Here is a 27,364-nt window from a genome sequence, read left to right on the forward strand (position 1 = left end):
AGTGTCCTATATTTTGAAGAGCTACTTTGCTGGTTACTGTATGCTCGTACAAGCGCTGTTAGAATTATTTCGAGACCTCTTAACTTTGAACGCTTAATGAGCTCCACCTATTCCATCTTATTTGCCAATTGTTATAGTAAGCAGGCTGAAAGTCCATATCGTTTTAAAGAAAATCACGCTTCATTGAATTTCAAAACTTAGTTGCATATTTCAACAGTTGTTATTGAGGACGTAGAGACACCATTAAAGTGAACTTCTAACTTTTTGTTACCACTTTTGTAGAACGATTTAATTTTGGTTTCAATATAGGACTCAGTCTTGGTTAACACCTCTTCATTATCACTAATTTACTTTACTTACTAGCGCATATTCTCTGAAGATCTGAGGTTAGGAAAAGATCGTTATAGGGCACAGAAAAGCCGCAATGGAATATTACGAAGATAGGCATGATTTCGTACAATTTTTCAAAAGTTTTTGTTGACTTGTGACAAAAGGCATTACCTCGAAGAAACATTGTTTGCTTCTTCTTCTAACGAGGCCGCTTTTCCGCGCATTCGGCAATCAATATTGCAATGTAAAGCTCGTTGTTGATAGGATTTCAAGATAGTCGACGAAAAATAGTTTGTCCGCATTTGAAAATATAGTTACCATAAGTTAGCGAGCCAACTGTTGCATATTTTCACGCTTTCAGATTCAATTCATCACCTCCTCTTCAGACAGATTACTCTCCATTAGTCTCTGATGAGAAATGGTGGAGCCATACTTCATCCATTGTGAAATATCGATGTAGAGCTTCAGATTTATAACGATTTCAAAGCTATAAAAAGTGCTCAGAGCCATCATTTTACTGTTATTTCGGTCAATTGTGGAACTCACTTACACCGACCTTTCTACAACCCAAAATGTCATGAAGTTTTATCAACGTGTACTCTCCTAACATCTTTAGAGCGCAACTTGATCAGCTTCGGTTCATCAGACTCTGCCAACGTCCACCGAGGACGATGTAGACAGTGGGTCTCCAAAAAAGGCAAATACCGCCGAAAACCTTAAAAAAGTCGCCAAAATAATTTCGGTAAAGTGAAGTTTCAGTAAAGTGAAGTTTTTCGAGATAGCGTAGACTCTGAATAGATAACATGAACCGGTACGTCATATGATTCACGAATAAGCTACGAGCAAAGTGATATTTGATTTTTGATATTTTTGTACGTAACATTGTCACTTAGACTCCCACAGTGCTCAAATATTTCAATTCTCATGTCTGTACAGAATTTAGAAAAATATTTATCATTACCGCCGTTTCTTCTCATGATTTGAGGCTTTATTGTTAAACACTAGTCATATACTCATTCTTAAAAATTTTTCATTGCTAGCCGCAACTTTATCCCATCTTTGTTGCAGATTTTCAATTTTAAGTCGAAAAAATTATTTGTTTTTTAACGCGATCCATCGAATCGATCTAATTTTTGGCTTTTTCGTAAAAACGAAGGTGTTGTTCGGCCAGGTCATGCATCATCAATCGGAATATGTAGAAATCAGAAAGTGCGATGTCTAGAGAGTACGGTGGGTGGGGTAGAATGTCTCATTTCTAAGTTTCGAGTTATGTTTTCACGACCAGGTAGTCGAGCATTGTCATGTAGAAGTATTAACTTGTCATGTCTTTGCGAGTATTGCAAGCGTTTTTCCTTCATCGTAGGTCTCCTGTAATACAATATTGTAGTTTCGCCTGGTTGCAAGAGTTCATAGTCGCATCAGACGTTGCTTGTCTTCCATATTATATTCGCAAATTTTTGAACTTATTAAACCATTTCCGACACGTTCTTTCACTAATACAGTGTTCACCATATGTTTATAATATCAAAGAGCTTAGTTAACTCTTTTACAAAAAAACAAATCCAACAGAAATTGCAAAATTTCGTCAGCATAAAAAGCTGTTGACTGACTAACTGCAGAAGGACATGTGATCGACGTTTACCAAAAAGGTCAGATAGATCTTGTGATCTCACAAATATTCATAGAAAACTGAGAATTCTCTAAATCAAAGCACATAACTTATGACATCCAAACCTTTCTCGTCTATAAGCATTCTTATCGTATTGGAATTTATAGAAACATCCACTCCAATGCTTAAATTACCTTTGGAATGATTTTGGTGATCAAATACTGAGTTCGATCCTTACCGATCATTTTAATAAAGACACTGGCGGGAAAGCACTCTTCCTACGCTTGTAAATTGACAGCCTCAGAGTCCAACGCACACCCACCTGAATTGTCAATACTATTGACTATATAAATGATTCGTTTTTACAAAAGACTAATATTTGCGTTTGGTAAGCAAATATTTCCTGTGTAGAATTTGATTCTTTATATCCAGTGTATAGAACACGAGCAAAAGTGTTCGTATTGAATTCAAAATACTGGTTTTATAATAACAATAATTACGATGGCAGCATCAGAGGTAGTTAGTGCCAACTAGTTCATATTTTCGTACAGTGCAGACAGAAAAAGACTACCATTATCACTTACCAGCTATTCTTTTGACACAATATTGTCGACGTCTTAACACTAGAATAACCCGACAAGACCTAAGCGCTCACCCGCTAGACAGAGTGCAAATATTTGTTATAATAACAACAGGATAAGCTTGATTTCTATATTACACTGAATGCCGGGTATACAAAGTACGGTCCCACCTTAATTCGGTTACGAGATATTGCTTATATACTTGTATCATGTAAAGGGTTATGCATTTCGAGGTTTCCTACTTCTTTAAAAAAAAAAACACAAAAATTTCAAATTTAATGGGCAATGTTTATTATTATTTGAAGGAACATTCTTTGGCATTTATTTTTTTGAATGCCCCATCCATTGAGTCCAATTTTCGATAACTTGTTTGAGCATTTTGACTGACGAATGACACACATGATGTTGCGCCAAGACCTAAATCGAAGCGGGATTGTGGGCATAGATTTTAGACTTTACATATGCACACAGGAAAAAATCTAACGGTGTGATATGGCACGATTTTGTTGGCCAATCGACCGGCTCAAAACGTGAAATTATCTAGTCACCGAAGTGTTCTCTCAATAAATCCATTGTTTGATGCGATGTATGGGAAGCGGTACGGTCTTGTTGAACCCAAATATCGCCGGTCATCATCGGTCGGTTATCATGACACGATAACGATATTAACCGATGATTATACCGGCCCATAAACCAAACCTTTTTTTTTTGCATGAAATGGCAGCTTTTGAATCTCTTCAGGTTACTCGAAGTCCCAAATGAGGATCGAAAACCTTGGATCTTTTTGGAACTTTTCAAGAACCCATATAGCGAAGCGATGTCGCTTGGGCTTAGGGCTTTCCATGATGAAGTTCCAAACAATAACGAACAAAAATAACATCTCAGCTTGATACGACTCACGAGTGACAAAAAAAAGCTTTTGAAAAAAGTACTTCTACTTAGATCACCCTTTATATGGCACTTATATGTATTTATGTTTCGCTTGATTGCCCTTTTAATTTGAAACTTTGTATCTAAGTAGATACTATGAAACGCTCTTTATAGCAACCAATACACTGCTATGTGAAGGGGAACTACGCAAATCTGAATTAAGTTCCGACTAATCAAACTTGTACTTCGGTTTCCGAAGAAATTTATTATGAAAATTTTAAGGGTTAAAAAACAAAAGAAATATTAATATAGCTTTTGGGTCCCAAATAGGAATGATATCATTGCCATTATCTTTCAAGAACTCAGTTATCAAAGAGAAATTTAGAAAGCGTGATGTTTTTGGCATGGAAAAATGGAGATATTACTTTTCACTAAGGACTCACTTAGAAATCCCACCAAACAGACAACATAACCTTTTTCTGGCGACTGTTGGCCCTCGATGTGGTTTAAGATGGTTTATGCCTTTTAGACCATGATCCTTTGATCTTTATATTCTTGTAAACAATACACTTTTCGTAGACAGTAACAATGCGTTTCAAAAATGGATAACTTCTCAGACTTTAATAAGCAAATTTCGTTCTGTACGAACATGAGAAACCCATAGGTCAAGCTGCGAAATTAATTGTGGACTTTTTATGGTCTTGTTGCGTTAGACAAATTTATTCTTTCAGCAAACCCTGGTGTTGTTATTTGACGATTTGCAACGACAAAGACTTTATTTTTTCAACATCGGCTTCAAGAATCCTTCCAGGATGTGGTGCATCCTCAAGATCGAAATTGCGGTACCAAATTTTTCAAACTAATTTTCCATAGACATTACATAATTTTCGCCTTGCTTGAACTGCATTTTTAACCTTTTGATAGTAAAACAGTAAAATATGCCGAAAATGCTGTTTTCGTTCTTCCATCCTAAATAGGGCACCAAATAAAAATTGTTACAAAAATGTTAATAAAATTTTTTCAACTAAGCAAATATATAACGATAACTCTCCTTTCAGTGGTGAAGACACATGAGGCCTTCACTCACCACCTGAGTCTAGCAAACCACCAGCATGGCTTCCGTAAAGTGCACAGCACCACCACAGCACTTGGCGTTATAAACGTCCAGATAGTTAATGATCTAATCCAAGAACCACCCTGCGGCCGGAAGATCCTCGTAGCGTTAAGACTTGTCAAAAAGCTTTGTCATAGTCAGCCACACAACGCTAAATCCACAGCAACCATATTCTCAAACTGGACGCAGGAATCAGACTTGACCTTAATATTGCAGTCAATGCCGTTAAATTTCCAATAACCCTAAGATTTTAGGCGTGACACTAGACAGCCTGTGCTACTTCACTCCTCATACGATCGCCATTATTGCCAAAGTAAAGCCGCAACAAATTTCTCCAGTCGCTAGACGACAGCATATGGGGAAAAACAAAGTAACGTTGTTGGCAACATACAAGGCCGCACAAATATGATCGCCTGAATGCAGTGAAACGCAGACGAGAAAGCTTCAGACATGCCAGAACACTGCACTCCGGACTGTAAAGGGACGTCTCTTGATGTCTCCGATCGAACATCAGTGAGGCCCATATGCTGCCAGTTAAGGAGCATAATAAAACTCTTCTCCATCCTCGCACCCATCCCTACAGTCGGCTGTTTGAATCGGAACCGCCTCCTAGGAACATCAAGATGTCTTACCTTAACTACGTCGACGATATAAGACGATACGTTGACCAGACTTCGGATGATGTGACGGATCTGTCAAAAACAAAAAGCTATTGAATTACCCTTTAGAATAAAACACATTTTCTCTTCGATTTCTGTATGGATTCATGAGTTTATTCAAAGAAACAGAATTCCACTAAGTAACTTTACAAAAGTACATTATAAAGTAGACACATTAGGCACATTAACCTTACAAAAGTATGCAAATAATAATTAAGCGTAGCAATACATATCTACTCGTATGTGTGTATAATATATGGTTGTGTGTGTTGTACAAAAGAGCATTGTTGTTTTTGTTTTTTTTTTCAATGAAAATAACGCGTTATACATATTTCGAAAAGAGAATATACAAACAAACAAAATTTGACTACCAGTAACCCTTGCAAAAGGAAGATTATATAAAGTATATTGTATATTATATATATAAGTATATATAAAAGTATATATGTATGTATGCATATAAACTATTGCTTACACGACGTGTAAATGTACGTATGTATTGGTGTGCTTGTGTAAAATACAAATTGCAAATTAAAACAACAAAAAAACTGCCGTTAACGCACGTCATATGAATTAAAAAGCTTAAAATGCAACAACAACTAAGAGTTACAGTTAATAATTTCGTAAAATTTCTTGCTTAATAACAGCTTTTTTTTACATTATACTCAGTATGTTTTAATAAAAATAAAGAGAATAAACGAACAATAGCGCTTAAGCATTAATTCAACTACAAATATAAACTTCATTCTTGCTAACTACATACATACATATTTATATATACATGCTTGCACTTATCCACTTACTATACACATACGCACGCACTGTCTGTCATGTATTGTAGTATATAAATTTATATATATGTATACATATGTATATGTATATCGTCACCTAAAATGCAAAACCACATATCATCAAAAAAATCTAAAATCGCATTCAGATATAATAACCATTATAACCAAAATCAAATTTTCTTCCAATATGAGTGTTTGCTATAACGTTTTTCTATCGTCAGTAAACTTATGAAGAATGCTGTTACCGTTATTTTGCATTTTAGAGTACGATATACATATATCTATATACATACATACATATACATATATACAACGAGTATATTGTTTAATAGGACGCAGCTAACTAAGTAGTGATATTTGTAAATATTTATAGGCATATACATACATATTTATAAATATAGTTTGTTCATCAGTTACTTATTTGTCCACAAAATGGAATACCTCGCCCGTTTTTATACAAAATATCATTTTCTTATTTGATTTTTATTTTCATTTCTTTGTTTTCTTGACTTAAATTTTGCAACATATACATAGAATGCTGTGCTATCAGTGTACTTGACATTGTTGTTGTTTGTTATTATTATTAATATTTTTTTTTTGTTACTATTTCGAACTTTTCTTTGATGGGTTATATAAAAAAATTTACATTATTAACTGGCTATAAATACATTTACATAAGTCTAATTTATTGGTAGGTAAATGTATACAAACGCACATTGCGCATGCGCGCCGCCGACTAGCCATAATTGCGCAGCAATCGCTATGGTTGTCGGGTGCACGCATGCAATCGTGTGATTTACGCGCATAACTGCACTATAAAGTAGTAGAGTTTAATACAAAAAAGAAAATGAGAATTTTAATTGTAACTTTTTTTGGTGGTAGTAGTGTCGCTTGATAGTAGTTGTTGCCTTTGTAGCATATAATAATAGTATACGGTTGTTGTTGTAGTTGTAGCAATATTAACAATAGTTTTTGTAGATGTCCATTTTATTATTACATTTATGTATTTCCCTGTTGTTGCCAAGTTTGCGTAAAACTTTAAGATTCGCTTTGTTCTGTTTCTTCATATACATATATATGTATGTACATATATGTATATTTGTATATATGTGATATTTTTGCATAATTTATGCCGTGTGGAGAATGTAAAATACCATTTGAAAGCTTACAAATTTATAACAATAAATTGTTTGACTTCGCCTTTACTTTCCCTCCCTACTCCTACTCCTCCTCCTCCTCAATCTACAAGAAAGCGGCGCGCAATTGTTGCTCTTCTATATCTAATAAATGTACTTAAATAAAATTTATGGGTTGCTTTAATTTGATTTTCTTTTTTAATTTTTTGTTTTTTTTTTGTTTTTGTATTTTTGTGTTGTTTTTGTTTTTGCTTTTGCCTAAATGAAACATATGTTTTCTGCACTTCGCTTTGTTTTGTTAAACGTTTCTTTGTTTCTTTTGCATTAAATACATACATATCTACTGCAAATTGTTTGAACAACTTGGTGATACTAGATTAGGTCTAGAAATAAATGTATGTATGTATGTACAAATGTACTTGACCTTAGAACATATTCTTCTTTGTTGCTGCTATAATGTATAGTATTTATAATTATAATTAATTCTTGTGTTTCCTTTTCCAACTTTTAAATACATATATATATACAGATACATATATAAAAGCTCCATATTTACTCGATTTAAATTATTAAATATATAATTTATGTATATATAAAAAATAATCAATTTTGTTTTGTGTGTATGTGTTTTTTTTTGTTATTAATATATATATACTTAAGTTCTAACTATTCTTTGCTGGTTATTTCTGCTTGCTTTTGTTACACTTTATGCTTTATTTGACTTTTCGCTGGTGTAGACTAGAGCTACTGCTGTCCGGATTGAGTATAGCATCGTTTGTGGATAGCACACCATCGCCCTCTTTGAAGGCGTGGCCGTTAGCGTAGCCATTCTTATAGCCATTGGTAAAGTGATGATTGGGCTTGATGCTCTCGGTTTCCTCGTCCATAACGGGCTGTAGAAGTAGAAAGAAATTAGACATACAATTAGTTTAGAATTTTATAGCACATTAAAAAATTATGGTATATAATAAAAATAAATAATAATAAAAAAATAAAAAATAAAAAAATAAAAACTAAAAAAAAAATAAATAATTATAAATAAAAATTTAAGTCCTTGATAGCACAATTTTTACAACACTATATAGCAAAGCGCTGTCACTGATCGATCAATATCAAGTCCTTGTATCAAAACCTTAATTATTTGGCAAAATATCTACACAAAATTTGGCATAGGTTATTGTCTAAAGCTACACTACATCCTCTGTACAATTTATTCAAATCTGATAGTTCTAACATATATGTAACTGCCATACTGTTCGATCAATATCAAGTCCTTGTATGGAAAACTTTTTTATTTGATAAAATATCTTTACGAATTTCGGTATGTATTATTGTCGGAAGTTGCGCTACAATCTACAAAGAATTTGTTCAAATCGGATCGATCTAGCATATACGTGCCATACAAACTGACCGATCAAAATGAAGTCCTTCTATGGAAAACTTTTTAATTAAATAAAATATCTTATCCAAATTCGGATTGGAATATTGTCCAAAGTTGCGCTACAATCTCCCAAAAATTGTTCAAATACGATCGCTTAGCATATAGCTGCCATACAAACTGATCGATCAAAATGAAGTCCTTGCAAAGGAAACCCGTTTTTTTGACAATTTATCTTAACGAAATTTGGCATAGATTATTGTCCAAGGCAAAAACCCCATCTCCGAGCATATTGTTCAGATCGGACTACTATAACACATAGCTGCCATACAAGCTTTCCAACCAAAATCAATATAAATAACTTTTTGTACCTTTTACGCTCTGAGAAAAACACCCGTGAAGGGCCTTGTAGCGTCAGTGCAGCTGTAAATAACGTGTTTTTGCTTTTTTCTTGTCTGAGTAATGCTTAAAGTTCGGCTATAAACTCGTAACCGGTGAGTACGTCAATAGAGAATGCTTAAAGTTTTGAAAATTAAAGTTTCTTATACTTTCTTCAATTGTAAAATAATGCTAATGTACGATGCTATATGTAAGTATGCATATAGATTACTGCAAATACGTCACTGCAACACCTCAACATGCGTCATATTAGCCTATAAAAGTGTTTATTTCCAAATAATGAAGACATTAGTGGCTCAAAAAACACATTGCCAACACCCTAGAATGTCAACCACGTGCCGCGGTCAATACATTAAACACTTACACTTTAGACATTGAATTATATAATTGCACAAACATTTACTTGAATTAAAGTTTAAAACTTCTACACTGGAGAAGTACTGGACAGCGGTAGCTCCACATGCAAAACAATAACAATAACAACAACAACAACGTAAATGATAATAACTCAACAAATTGGCACCTGTGCGTTAGTTTACTGCTCGATGTTTAGTTCTGTAATTAGGCGCGTTTGCCTAAGCACTTGGCACAAATTTATTTGAAGCGCTTTTAGAAAATGCTGAAAGCACATTCATACATGGTAATTGACTTAGGGTAGGCCATTATTATAAATTTGTTTTGATTACTAATTGACATAAGCATATGCAGTGGCTTAAGTGTATATTAAATAGAACTTAGAAAAGAAACACTTGTGTGTAAACGTTTCTTCATAAATGAAAATGGACAACAAAGTACAATCTATGGCGTGTGCTGAGGATGTATGCGTATGTGCTACGCGAAGGCATTGACATTATTCACGATTTTTGCTTTGCTTTTATTATGCAAACTATTTTTGTTGAAAGTTCATATGATTTATAAACGAGTTTGAACTGCACTGGAGGTTAAGGTCTTATTTGAGAAGACAATTTTCTTGAAGATAGTAGATAATGCATAAAATGTGGCCTTGGAGCCGCATTCTCTTGACATTAAGGGACCGCATGAGAAATTTGCTCGTACAAGCTCGCTCAACCTAACCTAAAATTTTTCAAAGCTAGCTTTTAGTTCTAAAATTGTAACATGTGTTTGTTTGTATTACAATAGATTGCATAATAAAAGGCAATCGATTCCCACTATAGCCGGTTCTACGCCACCAGAATTGACTCGTATTTTATGAAGCTGCAATTTCTGCGATCCAACCTTGTCTGGATACGTAAGTAGCGTCAGTCAGCAAAATTTCATATTAAATCTGGAATATGAGTTTACGAATTCCCGTCAGTTAAGAGGAATATGCAATATTTTTTTTTATGTTGAACTGACAACAACCCTTTCCAGTCAGTTAAACCCTACATACTTAAAAAGAGGTTTATGATCAAGTATATACCGCTCAGAGCTAACGCAACTTAAGCATAAGCTTATGATCAAGTATACAGCACTGAGAGCTAACGCAACCTAAGCATAAGCTTATGGAAACCGACCGACAATTAATCACCAGATTTGAACTCTTTAGTAGATTATCTCACTTATCTACTATTTTTAGCAAATTTTCGCCATACGAAAATGACACTTGTTAATCTCATCTTAGATTTCAAGCTAACCGCCTAGAAATATTTCAGTATGATTCTGATTTAAAGTCATCTGTTTGTCTATAAGAAAATTTATTATTATCACAGCTGATTTAGACACTACAAAGCGAAAAAAATATAAACAAACAATGACATAAAAGCAATGCTGAATTCCCTTGTCAATGCACTCCCAAGGCCAAAAAATTCCTACATTATTTCCATTAAATGGAAAATATTTAAAACAAAACGTCTTTTATAACGAAATACTTGTAGGACAATCAAATATTGTTTTTCGATAAATATTACACGATGTGAAATTTTTAATGCCAAAAACAGCTGTTTTATAAATCTCCAATGGCAATGATAGCACTCTAGATTAGCGAATAAATTACATGTAAATTAATCACTTCAAATTTTTAGTCGGAATATGATATAACACGATTTTATATTACTACAACAACAACAAAAGTTTAATAAAACTTATTTCAAATCTTCCAGGTGTAAAATTAAAAAAAAAACACAAAAAGAAATAATAAGTACAAGTACTTACCATGCAAGCACCCTTATTGTTGTTGGACGCCACCAAATGATTGGACAAATCACCATTACTGACAGGTATGCATTTGCCATTCGACGCAGGTAATTTGGTATAACCATTTGTGTTGTTGGCTTTCACCGCCGCGCTGCGAGCGCGTGCATTTGTGTACTTGGCTTTATAAAAGTCAGAGAATAGAAACAGGAACATAATGCCATGCAGACCAATCCAAACCATAAAGCCTTTGGGATAATCGCACTCTCTGAACAGCAACTGGAACTGATGGGTGAAAATGGCGACAAATTGTACCTAAAAGCAAATAATAATTAAAAATACAACAATATGGTATTTTTGTGACAACTATTGTGCTTACCATTTGGAAGGTGGTTAGGTATTTCTTCCACCAGATGAACTTCTGGTATTTGGGACCCATTGCGGCGATCATATAGTAGAAGTACATAACAATGTGTACGAAGGTGTTGAGCAGCGCGAAGAATGTGCTGTGACCGCCTAAAGTGTTGGAAGAGAGTTCAAAGTTTCAAATTAGTAATTTTTGTTGTTGTTGTTTAAAATTTTTTAATTTCGCAATACGTAAATAAAAGCGTTTCGTTTAAGACGCGCGCACTGCTAGCAATTAAAAGCCGATTTTTACCTGGCGTGAATTTCATGCCCATCCATACGGAGAAGGGCATGCAGCCATGATGGATGACATGCAACGTTGATACATGTTCATTTTTCTTGCGCAATATGAAGAATAGCGTATCAAAGAACTCTGTGAATTTTGAAATGTAATACCACCAACAAGTACGTGCCATCTGCGAGTGAAAATGCAAAAATTAAAAAATCAAAATAAATTCGATCAATTATATGTATGTATGTATATGTATGTTCTACATGCAGCGGTAAATATGTGAATGTATGAAGCGTATTTATGAATAGCATCAAAGTTTACAATAATAAAAAAATTATATACTATATAGAAAATAATGGAAATTTTATGCGAATACTTTCACCTTTATCTAACTGCCATATGTGTGAACATGTGTTTGTGTGTACGTGTTTATATACTCTAGAACATAATATTTTAAGTTTGCTACGAAGTTTGTAAAATATACATATAAAGGTTCAGCGCGACGAACTGAGTCTGCCTGTATATATGCGAACTAGTACCGCAGCTTTTGAGATCTCGATCTGAAATTTTACACACATCCTTTTCTCCCCAAGCGGCTACTCATTTGCCGAAATCACCGATAACGGACCACAATAGCATATAACTGCCATACAAACTGAGCGATCAAAAACAAGGTTTTGTATGGAAAACTATTTTATTTGGCAATATATCTTCACGAAATTCGACGTATATTATTATCTAAGGCAACGCTACAATCTCCAAATAAATTGTTCAGATTGGACTACTACATCATATAGCTGCCATACAAAGTGCACAATCAAAATGAAGTTTTTGTATTAAAAACTTTTTCATTTGGCAAGATATTCTCACGAAATTTGACATAGAATATTGTCCGAGGGAGCGCTACATTTTTCGATAAAATTGTTCAGATCGAAAGACTATAGCACATAGCTGCCATACAAACTTGCCGATCAAAAACAAGTTTTCATAAAAAAAACTTTTTTTTATTTGTAAAGGGTATTCGATGCAGCCAAAGTTACCAATTTTGTATTGTTTTTTAAGCACACATACACACATACTACTACCTAACTTCTACATATTATGTAATCAAAACAAATAGATCAAAGATGCACACTTACGCGCAATGCCAATGGATTGTTGGAGTAATCGACGGGCTGACATTTGAAACTGTAATTACCCCACCAGCCGCTTCTTAAGTACTGCAAAGCAAGAATATAAAATTAGATAATACTTTTTATTTGCAGATTCATGTATGTGATTTGGGAGAATAGAATCGAAAACTCACCTCATAGAAAATCCACGCGCTGAATATTGTCTGAAATAGATTATAGTAGACGAGTATTTTGCGCAGATCCAATGCTTTTCGCTTCGCCATCAGGCGCGGCGCAAGCGATTTGCTGAAGTAGGCATAGAATACGCAGACTACTAAGGTGGGGAATGGCGATGACATCATGGGCCAGTCTTTGACACGTGGATCTGTAAAAACGTTAAAAATATGAAAAACCGGCATTGAGTCATTTAAATAATCATTGCTAATAAATTGTTATAAAATTTAAATGTGAAAAACATTGTAAACGACCGGATTTACTACTTATATAATACGAAACAAAAGCGATTCTGTCACGTGGCAATATGGTGAAAAAACAATAGAATTGTATTCGATTCAACAAAAAATAAGAAGCGTGAAGAATGGTGAATCGAACAAACAACTGGCATAAATTAAATGGACTAGCATAAACAACAAAACGTGAAATAGGGAAAGTGCTAACATATTGATACATTCAGAGAGACATTCAAAACTATTTAGAAACTAAAACTACGTATTGATTTATATATTTAAAGTTGAAATGCTAGATCAAAAAAATTATTTAATATGTTTCATTGAAGTAGATTGTCTTTCTCATATGTAGAATATTCGATTTATTTTCGGATAGCTTCTAAACTAGTCGGTAATCTATTTAGCAATGTGATATATAATGATACGAGGGCTGCTATATATATTCTGGCCTAGGGCAACACTAAGTGTTGCCAGGTGCAATCTGACATCTCCATTGGAAAGTTTGACATTTTTTAGCATAACATCACTCAGAACGTTTTGTCATTTAATCGTGAATTGTTTTATTTACAGGGAATTAAAAAATTCATCTCGGCCAAAAAATGGAATTAACTCGTGAACATTTTCGTGCAATCATTTTTCACAACTTTCGACGTGGATTATCACGACAAGAGTGCATCGATGAACTAAAATCTTTGTATGGCTATGAAGCACCATCCTATAGCACTGTGAAAAACTGGTACAACGAATTCAATCGTGGCCGACGCTCGCTCAAAGACGAATTCCGTGAAGGTCGTCCAAAAACAGCCGTTGTGCCAGAAAACATCGATGCCGTCGCATGCATGCCTATGCATTTCTCCCACCAGCATACATTCGATATTGCATGAACACCTGGCCGTAAAAAAGGTTTGTTCTCGTTGGATCCCGCACAATTTGACAATCGCTCAAAAACAGGCTCGTGTGGATTGGTGTAAAGAAATGCTGAAAAAATACGATCGCGGTGCTTCAAAAGACGTTTATAAGATCGTCACATGGATCTATGCGTATGAGCCCGAAACAAAACAGCAATCGACAAAAAAAAATAAAAAAAAAACAAAAAAAAAAAAAAAAAAAAAAAAAAAAACATTTTCGTTGATAAATATGCCTATTTACATTATTAGGCCAGAAATATATATAGCAACCTACGTATAACCCCAACCTTAGTTTAGTAAACCACTTGCAATACAAATCTGACTCTGTGCATCAAAGGAAAAAAGCTTGCCATGAATAATCATACATATATCATTTTCACCAAGCAAAGATGCTAGGTGATATTTACGGGCGTTGCATGATAAGGAGTGTTCTGCTGGATTAGGACTCCGTTCTACAGATCAATGTCGTTATTTCGACGTTGAGATGTATTGTAGACACCAAAGCATATACATATTTCTTGATTGTTACGTTTTGACATATGAGCGCTACTTTTATTCTTAACAGTAACTCAAAATATTCTTCTTGAACAAAAAATGGAATTGAATTGCGAACATTCTCGCGCGATTATCACAGCAACTGTGCTCCGATGAACTTGATTCCAATTTTTGACGATGAGGCTCCATCAAGAACTAGTGTTTTTCGATTGTATGGTAAATTCAAACGAGGTCGTAGATCATTGCAAGACGAATTTCGTGGAGGTCGTCTAAAATCAGTTGTTATTCCGGAAACCATTGATACCGTCGCAAATGGATATTGCAAGATGTGACATACATATCTTAAGATTGAGACAACTATAAACATTAGAGGGACCAGCATGCATTCAATATTGCATGATCACTTGATTGAAAAAAAAAGTTCACGTTGGATTACACACAATTTCGCAATCGCTCAAAAACTCGTGTCGATTGGTCGAGAGAAATGTTAAAAAATATGATAGATGTGCTTCGAAACACGTCTATGACATCGTGACTGGTAATAAATATTGAATTTTGCAAATCGATAACATATTGAGACGTTGAAAACTGGTAGATTTAGGCGAATGAGCCCGAAATCAAACAGCAGCCGACGGTGTTGCTCTTTCCAAATGAGCTGAATTCAACAAAGGTTGTTCGCACACGAAGCACTTCCAATCAAATGGTTGCCTGTTTTTTGGAAAAACTGGACATGTAGCAATCAAGCCACTAGTACAATGCAGAACAGTAAATTCTTATTTGCCAGTTGTCTTGCAAGAAATCTGGAGAATCACCGAAGACGGATCACTCTTCACCATGATAATACGAGCTCTCACAAATCGTCGGAAACAAGTGCATTTTTGTGTACTTAAAACATGAATTTGATGAGTCATTCACCATTTAGTCCTGACTTTGCACCGAATGACTTCTTTTTATTTCTTCTTCCGATATCGAATCACTGTAACATATACATTGTGACAAAAAGTACCCGGAAATTTTATATAAAATGCAAATTTTTTTTATTATTCATCAATATTTTGTCCCCTTCAAAGTAATCCCCACCAGATGTAATACACTAACAGCAAAGAGTTTTCCAGTCCTCGAAACACTTTCCATAAGCACTTTTTGGGATGGGACTTTGGCGTGTTTTTTTTAGTTTTGGCTCGTTTTTCATTCCATTCCGATAATTGTTGACTTATTTGCATGTCAAACTAATAAACCCATGTCTCATCGGTAGTTATAATACTCTCCATGAATGTGGGATCGGAATTCGCACGATCAAACATGTTCAAAGAGACCTGTTTACGGCATTCTTTTTGAAAAAAAAAAAAACATTTTTATTGGGATGAGTCAAGCAAGAACGCGTTTCATACTCAAAGTATTCAGTTTTTTTTAATATTTTCATCAGTTGAAAAGGTCTGAGGTCGTTCAGAACGATCTCTTGGAAGCCTTTAAAAGCTTTGTACCACTCGTAGGCTTTTGTTTTTGATAAAACTGAACCGACTTAAGCAGTTTGTGTAAAAATACTGGTTGACAGATAGCCCTGATATTTGGTTTCTTAAAGTTTGATCAGAAAATTGCAATTTTTAAATTTTTATAGTTTTTTCTTTGGGTTATAGAAATAACAAAAAATAATAATAATTAATATTCTTAAAAGTAGAACTATGTTTAATTGCAATTACCACTCACCACTTCGATTGTCCATGAGGTCTCTGTACCAGTCGTAAACTTCATGTAGTATAACAGCCATTTTGATGTGCGCTTTGTTTTTGGTTTTGTTTTTTTGTTTTTATGTGTTTATTTTGATAGCTTTTAGTATTTATTGCTCAGTTGCCAACTGCAAAGAAATAAAAAATAAGCTTGTTTTTATTAAAATGCATATTTATTCTTAGCGGCTGAGTGCCGATAATCAAAAAGATGTAAAAATACGATTTGGAAGGGATGAGTGAGGAAGTAAAAATAGTAAACCCTGCGCAGCAACAATCTTTTTTAACGGCACATTTAGGAAAATCCCCAGTGCAACAAAGTGCAACGCCGTCAACGATAAGGACGAGAACAAACAAGCGTGTGCAAAAACCCCGCACAACAACAACAAGGCAAGTAGTTGGGGCACAAAAGATACTTCAATGCCAACGACGTGAGGATGTTAAAAAATATTCCACGGCAGTGTTGCAGTGACGTTTCCTTATCGGCCGCCGCTGATGCACACACTCAAGCACACACACACATATACACATGGAGAAAAGATTACGGTTAATTGTGCACGGTTATTGCCATTGTTGCCGCTGTTAGGGCTAAGCGGCGATAAATTTAAACTGGTTTAATCGCATTATGCAGCGGAGGCTCACTGATTGACTGCTTAAGCGTACGTGAATGCACAATATTTTCCTGCGCCCATTTCCATCGTTGTTGTATTTGTTGTTGTTGTTGCATTGTTTTAGTGTTTTTTGATTTGCAATCACCTCGATGGAAATTTCTGCCTAAGCACACATTACTGGCAGCTCATTGCGGAATATTACAGCCGCAGAGCAAAAACAAAAACAACAAAAGCAGCAGCAACAAAAACAACAAACAAGCTTGTATTAATTTGTTAATTGAAAGGCGGGTACGAAGCACCGTAGCATCACTAATCAGCGCGATAATAACGGGAGCAGGAAAAAATGTGTTTTTGTTGTTGTTGCTAGCTGGGTGTATGTTTTTGTTTTTTGATATAAAATTAGTGTCATTAATTACAAGTTACTTTGTAGTGCATTAATTTCGCGTTACGCTCGGTTATTACAATTCAAAGCACACGTACGATGCACACATACATATGTACATACAAACATATATAGATACATCAAAGTATGTGTATATGTATATGCTATACATAAATATGTATGTTAGTGCATTTATTCATATAAACATACAATAACTGGCAGGTAATCAAAACGTTACGCTAGCAATTACAACAACGATTTGGCAATTAATTTGACATTGAGTCAGCTGAGACGTCAACAGTTGTAACGGCGCACAGACAGACACACAGCTAGACGGGTAGATACATCTACATACATACATACATACGTATGTATGTACATATAATGACGGGCGCGCTAAGTAACTGACATTCTCGAGCTTTCAAAAGTGAATGTGCGTAAAATGTAAATATGTTTAGGCAAAGTGCGTGAAACAGGATGTCGACAATGCAAAAATTCCCATTAAATTCTGTACTTTTTTTATTCGCGCAACATACTTATTTATTAAACCTTGGTGAAGGTAGTTGTGTAGGAACGCAAATAAATTAAAAAAAATTAACCAGAAATTAAGTTTTAAATACTCATGAAGCTAGACACATGTTGCTGAAACATTTTTTTGCAACACCAGCTTATAGATGTTTACGAGTGGAAAAAAATGTACGAAAGTAACATTTTTTATATTCATGATGCTAGACACATGTTGCTGATACATTGTTTAGCAACATCAATAAGCTTTAATGTTTACGAATTAAAAAAATTCAAAGAAGTAACTAATAATTAAGTTTTATGTATTCAAGAATCCAGACACATATTGCTGAAACATTCTTTGGCAACATCGATGAGCTATACTGTTTACAAGTGCAAAACAATGATAGAAAAAGAAAGTAAATATTAATTAAATTTTTTGTATTAATGCAGTTAAATACATGTTGCTGAAACATTGTTTAGCAACATCACTAAGCTGCAATTTTTGCGAATGCATATAAATTTCAAAAAGTAACCAAATTATTTTTTTTTATATTTATGCAGCTAGACACATGTTGCTGAAATATAGTTTAGCAACATTAATAAGTTTGAAGTTTACGAACGCAAATAAATTCAAAAAAGCAATTAGCTATAAATTAAGTTTTATATATTCAGAAAGCTAAACAAATGTTGCTGAAACATTGTTTAGTGATATTAATAAGCTGCAAGGACAATGCAACTATTTCATCTATACTAATTTTTAATTTTCAGCACTCCTGTTTTAATAATATTTCACAAACATCTTAAAGAAAATTATTTTTAATTAATTAAAATATAAAAAATTATTTTAAAAATTTAATTAATTTAATTTTTTTTTGTAATTTAATTAATTTATTTTTTGGGTGTTTATTAATTAATTAATTTAATTTTACTAAATTAGTTGCGTTTACTTCATTATTATGTAATAAAAAAGTAATAAGTAAATGTGATAGAAAGTATTTTCTTTCATAGTCAGCCTAAATGTAGGCAACAAATTTATGATTAAAATCATTTATTGGCAAAATAAAATTCTAATTGAAATCGCGGGTAATGAGATCTGAATGCATTGAGGTAGTAATATGAATGGTTTATGGAGATTCCGCAGCGTATTTGCAAATATTGCTAACACAGTTAATAGTAAACAAAAATTGCTTTGATTTTCAATCTCTAACGTATAAGTTGCCAGAGAAACTGTGCAAAGACTGCAATTTAAAAGGTATACGGTGCGATGAAGCAGGGTTTTGAGGTTAGAATATCAAATTTCGACAGCACGAATGTGGATTGGAAGTAAAACAACAAAAAAATAAAAAAAAACGAGTTGATATTTGAAAAACTAAAATCTAGTAAGAGCAATCAATTACTCCTTACACAGCTTATTATATACAGTTAACTATTATTTTCTCATTTATAAATATATGTATGTATGTATATATATGTATTTTCTTAATTTTTAGAATTTTCATTCGGAAGAACGACTGGCGCGTTTATAACCGCGTAATAGCTGTCTACGCCAATAAAGAAGAAGAAGATATTATTTTTAATTTTCAGAGCCTTGCGTTATGGGTTAAGGCGTAGTTCACAAAGGGCAAAATGCCTATATATGTACACATCGGAGTGGCGTTCGTTGACACTGGCATTTTTGCATCCACTCCTACTCATAAATATATAAATCGAGCAGTGAATGAGTGATTGATAGTTTTTCCATTGGTATTTTGCATTTCAATACGAATAGACACACAAGTGCACGTGATTTGTTTTAGTCATTTTGTTTTTCTTTTTGCAAAATATATTTACATACTACAATGTTTAGGTAGCTGCAGTCGGTAGTAGTTGGCGTATAAATGACATACATACTATATGTATATTTATTTCAAATATATGCATATGTTGCAATTGCCTGAGGTTTTTCTGTGTAATATTATGGGGTGTTTTACCCATTTGCATAAACAGAAGCATAAATCCATTTTGTCTATTTCACACAAATTATGCAAACTATTGGCGTTTTGCAAGTTTAATCGAAATAAAGCCATATTAAATACTTCAGAGGAAAAGCACGATTTAATTCATTCATGAAGTCGGGTTTAAAGTTTCTTTGCTTATGAAGAACTGATGTTTGTGACAATTTGTTGGACACAAGTCAGTTTTTATGTTTGAGATGTATGGTGAACTGTCAAAATAATCGATTTTCCAATATTTTGCTGCGACAAAGCTACAATAACTAAATTCGCCCAGCACAAATATTATAAGAACTCCTACCGACAGTGTGAAAATTGATAAAATTGGATGATGACTCAATAACTAGATAAGCCAGTTATAATTTATCTCCGAGATGGTATGGGAAAGCTTTATGGAAACCAGTGTGAAAATTGGACAATGGGCATGGCACCGGCCATTTTTCCTTGTAATCCCATATCTCGTAACCCGACCGACCGATCTCGACAATATTAATTCTTATCATATTCCTATGTCACTGTACGAAAATGGACGAGATCGAACTGCAACCACGCCTACTTCTATATAAAACAATTTTAAATTTCATTTCATCCTTTTACGTTGTGGTATAAAAATTAAGAAGAGAATAATATAACAGGATAAACTTTTGCCGAATAATGCCTTTAAGATATGACACTTCATGAGCAAAAATATTCAAATCAAACAAAAACCGTTCCAAGCCCCTAAGTACGGAATATTTGGACCCCCATATCTATAGTTGACTTTTGATTCAAAATATGGGTCATTGTGTAAGATATATAATTGAAATTCAGCGATAATACTTCTCTGAAAATATTGTGTCTGTATGTCAAAAATGGATTAAATCGGGAAAATACTTCCCTTAGCCCTTAGCCCAACTTTCGGGTGACTTTGTACCGCATATATCGGTCAATATGAGAGTTATCTCAATGAAAATGAGATGATTTCGCACGTGAACTTAGCCCTTTCTTACTTTTGTATTATCGACCTTGAACTAATAGTGATCCCAAATAAACTTTTCCGTTGAACTACACAACTCAATTTACTACTGGATTGTTTTAGTTTGTAGTGAACGTTATAGTTGAAGTATGCACGTTTTGAATATTGAACATGAACTGATAAGACTTTATTTATTAAAAAATTATGGAGACTTATTGGACAAGTCAATATTTGTGCAACTCTACAATTAGTCATGCTGACTATGTGAAAACCAAGCTATTCCTATTAAAAATAAATATTAACGACACAATTTTCAGTGAAATGCTTAAAATAAATTTGAACAATGAGCTAAATATACAATTTTGTGGTTTGACTAAAACCCCACGACTAGGATTGGTAAGCTAAAGAAACAGTTTGCTGGAAGTTTTATGTATCCATCCGAAAGCATTTGAAGTAGTGCAACATAGTACGAAGATGTTTGCTTTATCGGAGACGACAGCACTTGTGAAGCGTAAAGTAATTTAATTATTACCGATAATTATTTATATGTAAACAAAGACTGAAGTATAAAATAAATACTTATAATTGTTTATTAGGAGAATAGGTTAAGTGGGAGCCAGCTTTAGAGGCTTCAAAAAATCGATTTTTGGAGGATTTTTTTGGGAGGGAAAGAAGTAATTGATTAAAGCGAAATTTTTAGGGTTTATAGTTATATATTTAAACATCATCCGAAAATTTTTTGTATACGAAATTTTTGATATTCTGCCTTTGGGAAGCAATTGCCCGATGCATCTCGCAAGTGCATTTGTCGGACGGAGGGCAGTATGCAGGTCGCAATTTGTATCGGAAACAAAAAAAAAAAATCAAAGATATTCATATTTGTTAATAACTTATCTTCTAGTTAAACTAAGAAAATTACAAAAAAAATGTGTAAAATTCTACAATTTTTTTTTTTAATTATTAAAAAAAGTGGTTTTTGAGCAAAAAATTGTTACTTTAAATTTGTTTTGTTTAAAAATATGTTCATGTTGACTTTTCTTAGTTTTTTTTAGTTTAAATAGAAGATAATTTAATGCCAAAGATAATAAACGTAGCCACAATTCCATACGCCCGCCAATTAAGAAAAATCGTAAGAATGAAAAACCGAGAAATCGCGCGTCAAAGTTTTCGCTTTCTGCCCAAGCGCTCATATATCTGCTAGACGCTCGGTCACTATTTCCCTTCTAGCTTCGACAATATTTCGAATTCCCATCTATAACTTTGTGGACATAGTCTTAGATAATTTTTAAAGAGATTTAAGCAAAAAAAATAGATTTTTTGAAGCTTCTAAAGCAGGCTGCCCTCTTAAATTGTGTGAAATTCACATTTGTGTATACTACTGTGGGCAAAAAATAGTAAGACTTTATAATTTAAATTTCTTGCTAAAATCCATACGCAGAAATATTTTTTTTTCTAGGTTGGTATGACTATCAGTGACATCTGTGCCAAATGTGACAACAAAACAATAATTAGTGTTTAGTATACGCTTGTCTTTCTGAAGTGCGATGGAGATTTTTGCGATGGATGAAGTTATCCAACAAAGAAGTTCCATTAAATTTTTCAAATTTCTGATGTCGAAACGTTCAGAATGTTGGAAAAGGCTACGGTGATAAATGTTTGTCTCGAGCAAGTGTTTTTGATTGGTAAAAATTATTCAAAGAGGGTTGAGAACGCGTTGACGACGATCCACGTCCCAAACGGTCATCGGCAGCAATTGATGATCAACACGTCAATAAAATAAAAAAAAAGAAAGAATTGGTGTTTGAGAATCGATGACTAATATTCAGAGATCTTACTGGCATCGTTGGAACATCGGAGCGATCACTGAAAGCCATTTTCAAAGATCAATTGGGCCTAAGAAAAGTGAAAGCACGATTGGTTCCAAAATCACAAATTTTTTTTCGATTGTTTTCGTCTGTGAAACAATGCTCTCCGACTACCAGGATGTCACGAAACGTACTATTACTGGCGACGGGTCTTGCATCTATGCTAACGACTCGGAAACAGATCAACCTGCCGAATATCATGGCAAAGGTGAGCCGAAGTCGAAAAAACACGTCAAACAGGTCAAAACTCAAGGTTACGTTGACAGTTTTCATCGATTATCTCAACACGTCAAACAGGTCAAAACTCAAGGTTACGTTGACAGTTTTCATCGATTATCTCAAGGTACCCCTTCCGCAAAACACTTTTGAGTTGATTGAAAATATTAAACGTGAATCCCTACGCGCATTGAAGGATTGGAAAAAAACGTTTGAACAAGTGTATTGGGGTCAAGAAAGATCACTTTGAGGGATACGACTTAGATTTTGAAGAATAAATTTCAAATTTCAAAATTATGAATAAAGTCTTACTACTTTTTGCCCATAGTAAGTAATAAAGAAATGCTTCGAAGCACATCATCTAATTAAACTGTTTCATAATAAAGTCGTGCAAAGAAATAATATTTTAAAAATATATTATGAAAAAAAAAACTAAAAATATAACTTAAAAAGAAGGGAAAAACCTTAACTACGTACAGTAGCTATAACACCCTTCACAGGCACATGAAAAGCTTCGTATATGAAAACAAAAAGGGAGCCCTACTGATATTCTCTACATATAATACATGGACTCATATAATATTTTAAGTAAAAGCTTTCCATTGAATATATTATAAATGAAAATAGCAAAATATAATTGTTGTTGTAATGCATGTCGTGGAATGTTAAGTGTTTCGGTTTTCGCATTTATTTACATTAATTGCCTTTTTCGCAAAAATACAAATAAGTGAAAGAGTAAAAATTCCATTCATGGAAAAAATGCGATTAAAACGGTAAATACGAGTGTAAAAAAATACGAACATTTCTATACATATTTATAGAGCTGTTGTTGTGTTGCTTTGTGGCGCTCCAAATAGAACACTGCATTGATTTGACATGCCATCATATGCAAACAACCGCACACACTCGCACACACACACACCTTGAAAATTGCGCAAACATTAATTTTCATTTAAACGAATTAAATATGTATTTAATTTGAATTTCGTGGTTTCGCTTTGTGCTATTTTCCGCCTGTGCTTGTTTGTTATTTGCTGTTTTTGTTTTCCATGCACTGACTTTTGTGACACTTGCCGCTGTTCTAATTACTAACAACCGTGAAATTTGTCACTGCTTATTGGCGTCAAAGTTGTCTTAATCCATATTCATAGTTTTTTTTTGCATGAATTTTTTTTTTGTTTTTGGAAGGTTTTTTTTTCGTTTTTTGCATTTTTTTTGTATTTTTTGTTTTTTTGTATTTTTTGTTTTTGTTTTTTCGCTTTCAACGACGCAATTGCATTGAGTTTTGCGCGCAACATGAAGCGCGTGTACAAAGTTCGAAGCGAACAGAAGCATTAATTTGGCGGCAATCAAAGGGGCGTTTGAATTTCAAGTGATTTGACGCTTCATAGATTTTTTATAGCTAAACAATGCAAGGGATCACGCTTAAGTTGTTTTCACTTTAGCAAATGATGGAATTTTTTCAACTGTTGCTTGGTAGGAATATTTCCAGTGATTTGAAATTTTTATATATTTTCCCTTTTTACGGGTTTAAAACAAGTCAGAGAACTTTAAAGAGGCTTGTAGTAAAATTCTAATGCTTAGATGTCGGGAATATCTCTCTAAATCGTAAATGCATGGAAATGATTGGAAGTTTACGACTATTTTATTAAGTCGTTTCTCATTTGTGAAAAATTTAGAATTCAGAATGGGTTAAGAATCGAAATTATGACACAAATATATTTATGAAGGTCATGTGAATTTCAAGCCGGTTCGGAGAAATTTTACTTACAGACTCTAAAAATAGCGTTTCGAAAAAAATGCGTTTAAGGTTTTGCAAGCCGATCACACCCAGTTAAAAATTGTTACAATTATGTTCATATCTCCGAAACAATTTGCTGGATCAACCTCAAATTTTCGGAGAATTTTTGCAAATATACAAATCTAGATTCGATATACATACATACATAATTTGATTTTTTGAAAATTCACAAGTTGGCATAATACTTTAAATGTAAATAAGGTTTGTGACTTAGCTAAAATAAAGCTACTTTGGATAAACCTCGAGTTTTTGGAGAATATGTACAAATATACAAATCTAGATACGATATACATATGTACATATATCGAAATTCGATTTTTTGAGATTCACAAGTTGATATAACCCTTTTGGTTTGCGACTTAGCTAAAATAGTAATAATGCGCCTACATGTATGCAACACTCTTTAATGCACTACTTTTATATTATTTTTAATGTAAGAGTTTAATTTAAAAATTGTAATAAAAAATTAATAATTTAAAAAATGTGTGTTTACTAAATAACGGAATAAACGAGCAGCACTTTTATGCATCAATGCTGGCCAAAGTAAGAATATTGATTCGTACTATATTTTTGTAAAGCTCAGCACTTCTAGGAAAGTTTTTCGACAGCCGAATAGTTATCTCTCGTTAAAAAATCGTTTCATAGATTTCATAGGCTTTTTGATAAGACTTTAAATCTTGTAAGATCACTCATCTATCGATAAAAACCAAACTGCGTAACACAAATAGAAAGATAAGCCAAGACAAACACCTAAAAAGGCCGTAAGTGCACCCTGTATAAAAGTATCACTTATCTAAGTGTTAATAGAAGAAAATATTTCAAAATTAGAATAGAATCTGACGAATTTCCATTGAATTAGCAAAAGCTGCAATTAACTTGAACAAATCGTTTAATAACTGTACACATACATATGTACATACATACATATACATTTATGTGTGTGAGCAGCTAAACAGATACGGAAGATCATAAATACGACAAATGTGGTTACAAACAAACAGCAGCAGCCAGCAGTCTAATAAAAATGTTGTCAAACAGCAGCAACAGCGAATTAATTACACGAAGTGCAATTATCGTTGGCTGCAATTTACAACCTTCAACAAGTTATGCAGTGCACCGTTATATAAACGAGTCAATGCGCACAACAGCAATATACAACAGCTTGGCAAATGCAGAATTTAATGGCAAGTTGAAATAAAACAAAAAAAACATTTATAAAAGCAACAACAAAAATAAAATAAACAATACAACAACAACAAAATAATAATAAAAACAACAACAACAAAACTAAAAACAACAACAATAAAATCAACAAAAACAACAACAACAGCAAAACTAAAACCAACAAAAAATATTTAAACAAAAAAACCACAATAAAATCAACAAAAATGGCTAAAAACAACAACAAAAATAAAATTTAAAAAAATATTTAAAACAAGAACAAATAAATTCCAAAAATTTAAAAACAACAATAAAATCAGCACCAAAATAAAATTTAAAAATATATTTAAAAAAAAATAAAATAAAACCAACAAAAATATATAAAATTAAAAACATAAAAAAAAAATAAAATAAAAAAAAAACAAACTAAAATCAAAAAAAATAAAAATATTCAAAAAAACAACAAAAATAAAATTAAAAATATATATATTTAAAATTAATTAAAATAAGCAAAAAAGAAACAAAATAAAATCAACAAAACTATTTAAAAAACAACAACCAAAAACATATAAAAAATATTAAAAAAAAAAAATTTAGAAAAAAAATAAAACAAAATCAACAAAAACAAAAGCAAAAACAACAAATAAAATATTAAAGAAGCAAGCAAATAAAAACAGCAAAAAATACAAAATGTTGCAAAAAAACTATAAACAATGCCTGCTGTGTAGCAAGTTCCAATAAGCTAGTGTTTGCATACATATACATATGTATGTGTGTTAGTGTGCAACAAGACCATATGTACATTTGCACGCATAACTGTAAAAACTCCGACATGCATTCCGCACGTTGCACTACGGAAGGTCACGGTTTCCTCTAAACTGCCGCAGATTTGGACTTCAACTCATTGTTGTTGCTGTAGTTGTACGTTGCAATTACAACTGACACAGCAAGTTTTGCCGTCGTCGCTATGTGTGCACCTTTGAATTTTTTGAATGTCATGAACGAAACAAAATTAAACAAAAAATAAATAAATAAAAAATGACTAACTCTGTCTTTTGTTGTTGTTGTTAGCAAGCAACTGCTGCAAATTCTTGCAGCGCGATTTACAAACTTTCAGCTATTGCAACGTCTAGCGGGCTATTAGCAGGTCAGTAGCACTGGTCGTTGGCCTCGCCATTGCAATTAGACACCAGTGTACAACAACAACAAAATTAACTTGACTTGAGTGGGTTGAGTGGGAAGCTTATGAATGGGCTTAAGCGGCATAAAAGAAGCAGCGAACGAACTCAAAAATATTGATCACATGAGTTCATCAGCAGTTAGGAGAGGAGGTAGCCAAAGGGGAAAAATAATAATAATAAAAAAAACATAAAGATAAAATAGAAATAGCATAAAGTAAAAATAAAAAAAAAAAACATAAAAAACAAAATTAAAATAAAAAAAATAGAAGTAAAAAAAAACACAAAAATAAATAAATTCAAAAATACAAAAAAATCACAAAACGGAAAGTGAATAACAAAAAACAAACCGATGAT

General features: G+C 33.2%; 1 protein-coding gene across 3 annotated transcripts in view; it reads right to left on the reverse strand.

The window, feature by feature from the left end:
- Positions 1-5,255: 5,255 nt before the first annotated feature.
- Positions 5,256-27,364, reverse strand: part of LOC126751603 (elongation of very long chain fatty acids protein) — a 50,233-nt gene continuing 28,124 nt past the window's right edge. For all 3 annotated transcript variants that reach the window (XM_050462005.1, XM_050462008.1, XM_050462007.1), the window contains exons 2-8: positions 16,324-16,471; positions 12,941-13,131; positions 12,774-12,854; positions 11,656-11,818; positions 11,377-11,513; positions 11,019-11,312; positions 5,256-7,983 (exon numbers count right to left, since the gene is read on the reverse strand). In XM_050462005.1, the coding sequence (XP_050317962.1) occupies positions 7,804-7,983; positions 11,019-11,312; positions 11,377-11,513; positions 11,656-11,818; positions 12,774-12,854; positions 12,941-13,131; positions 16,324-16,384 (1,107 nt within the window). In that variant the 5' untranslated portion in view covers positions 16,385-16,471 and the 3' untranslated portion in view covers positions 5,256-7,803. The remainder of the gene's footprint in view (positions 7,984-11,018; positions 11,313-11,376; positions 11,514-11,655; positions 11,819-12,773; positions 12,855-12,940; positions 13,132-16,323; positions 16,472-27,364) is intronic.

Source organism: Bactrocera neohumeralis, chromosome 2, assembly GCF_024586455.1.
Source record: "Bactrocera neohumeralis isolate Rockhampton chromosome 2, APGP_CSIRO_Bneo_wtdbg2-racon-allhic-juicebox.fasta_v2, whole genome shotgun sequence".
In the NCBI taxonomy this organism is placed as follows: Eukaryota; Metazoa; Arthropoda; class Insecta; order Diptera; family Tephritidae; genus Bactrocera; species Bactrocera neohumeralis.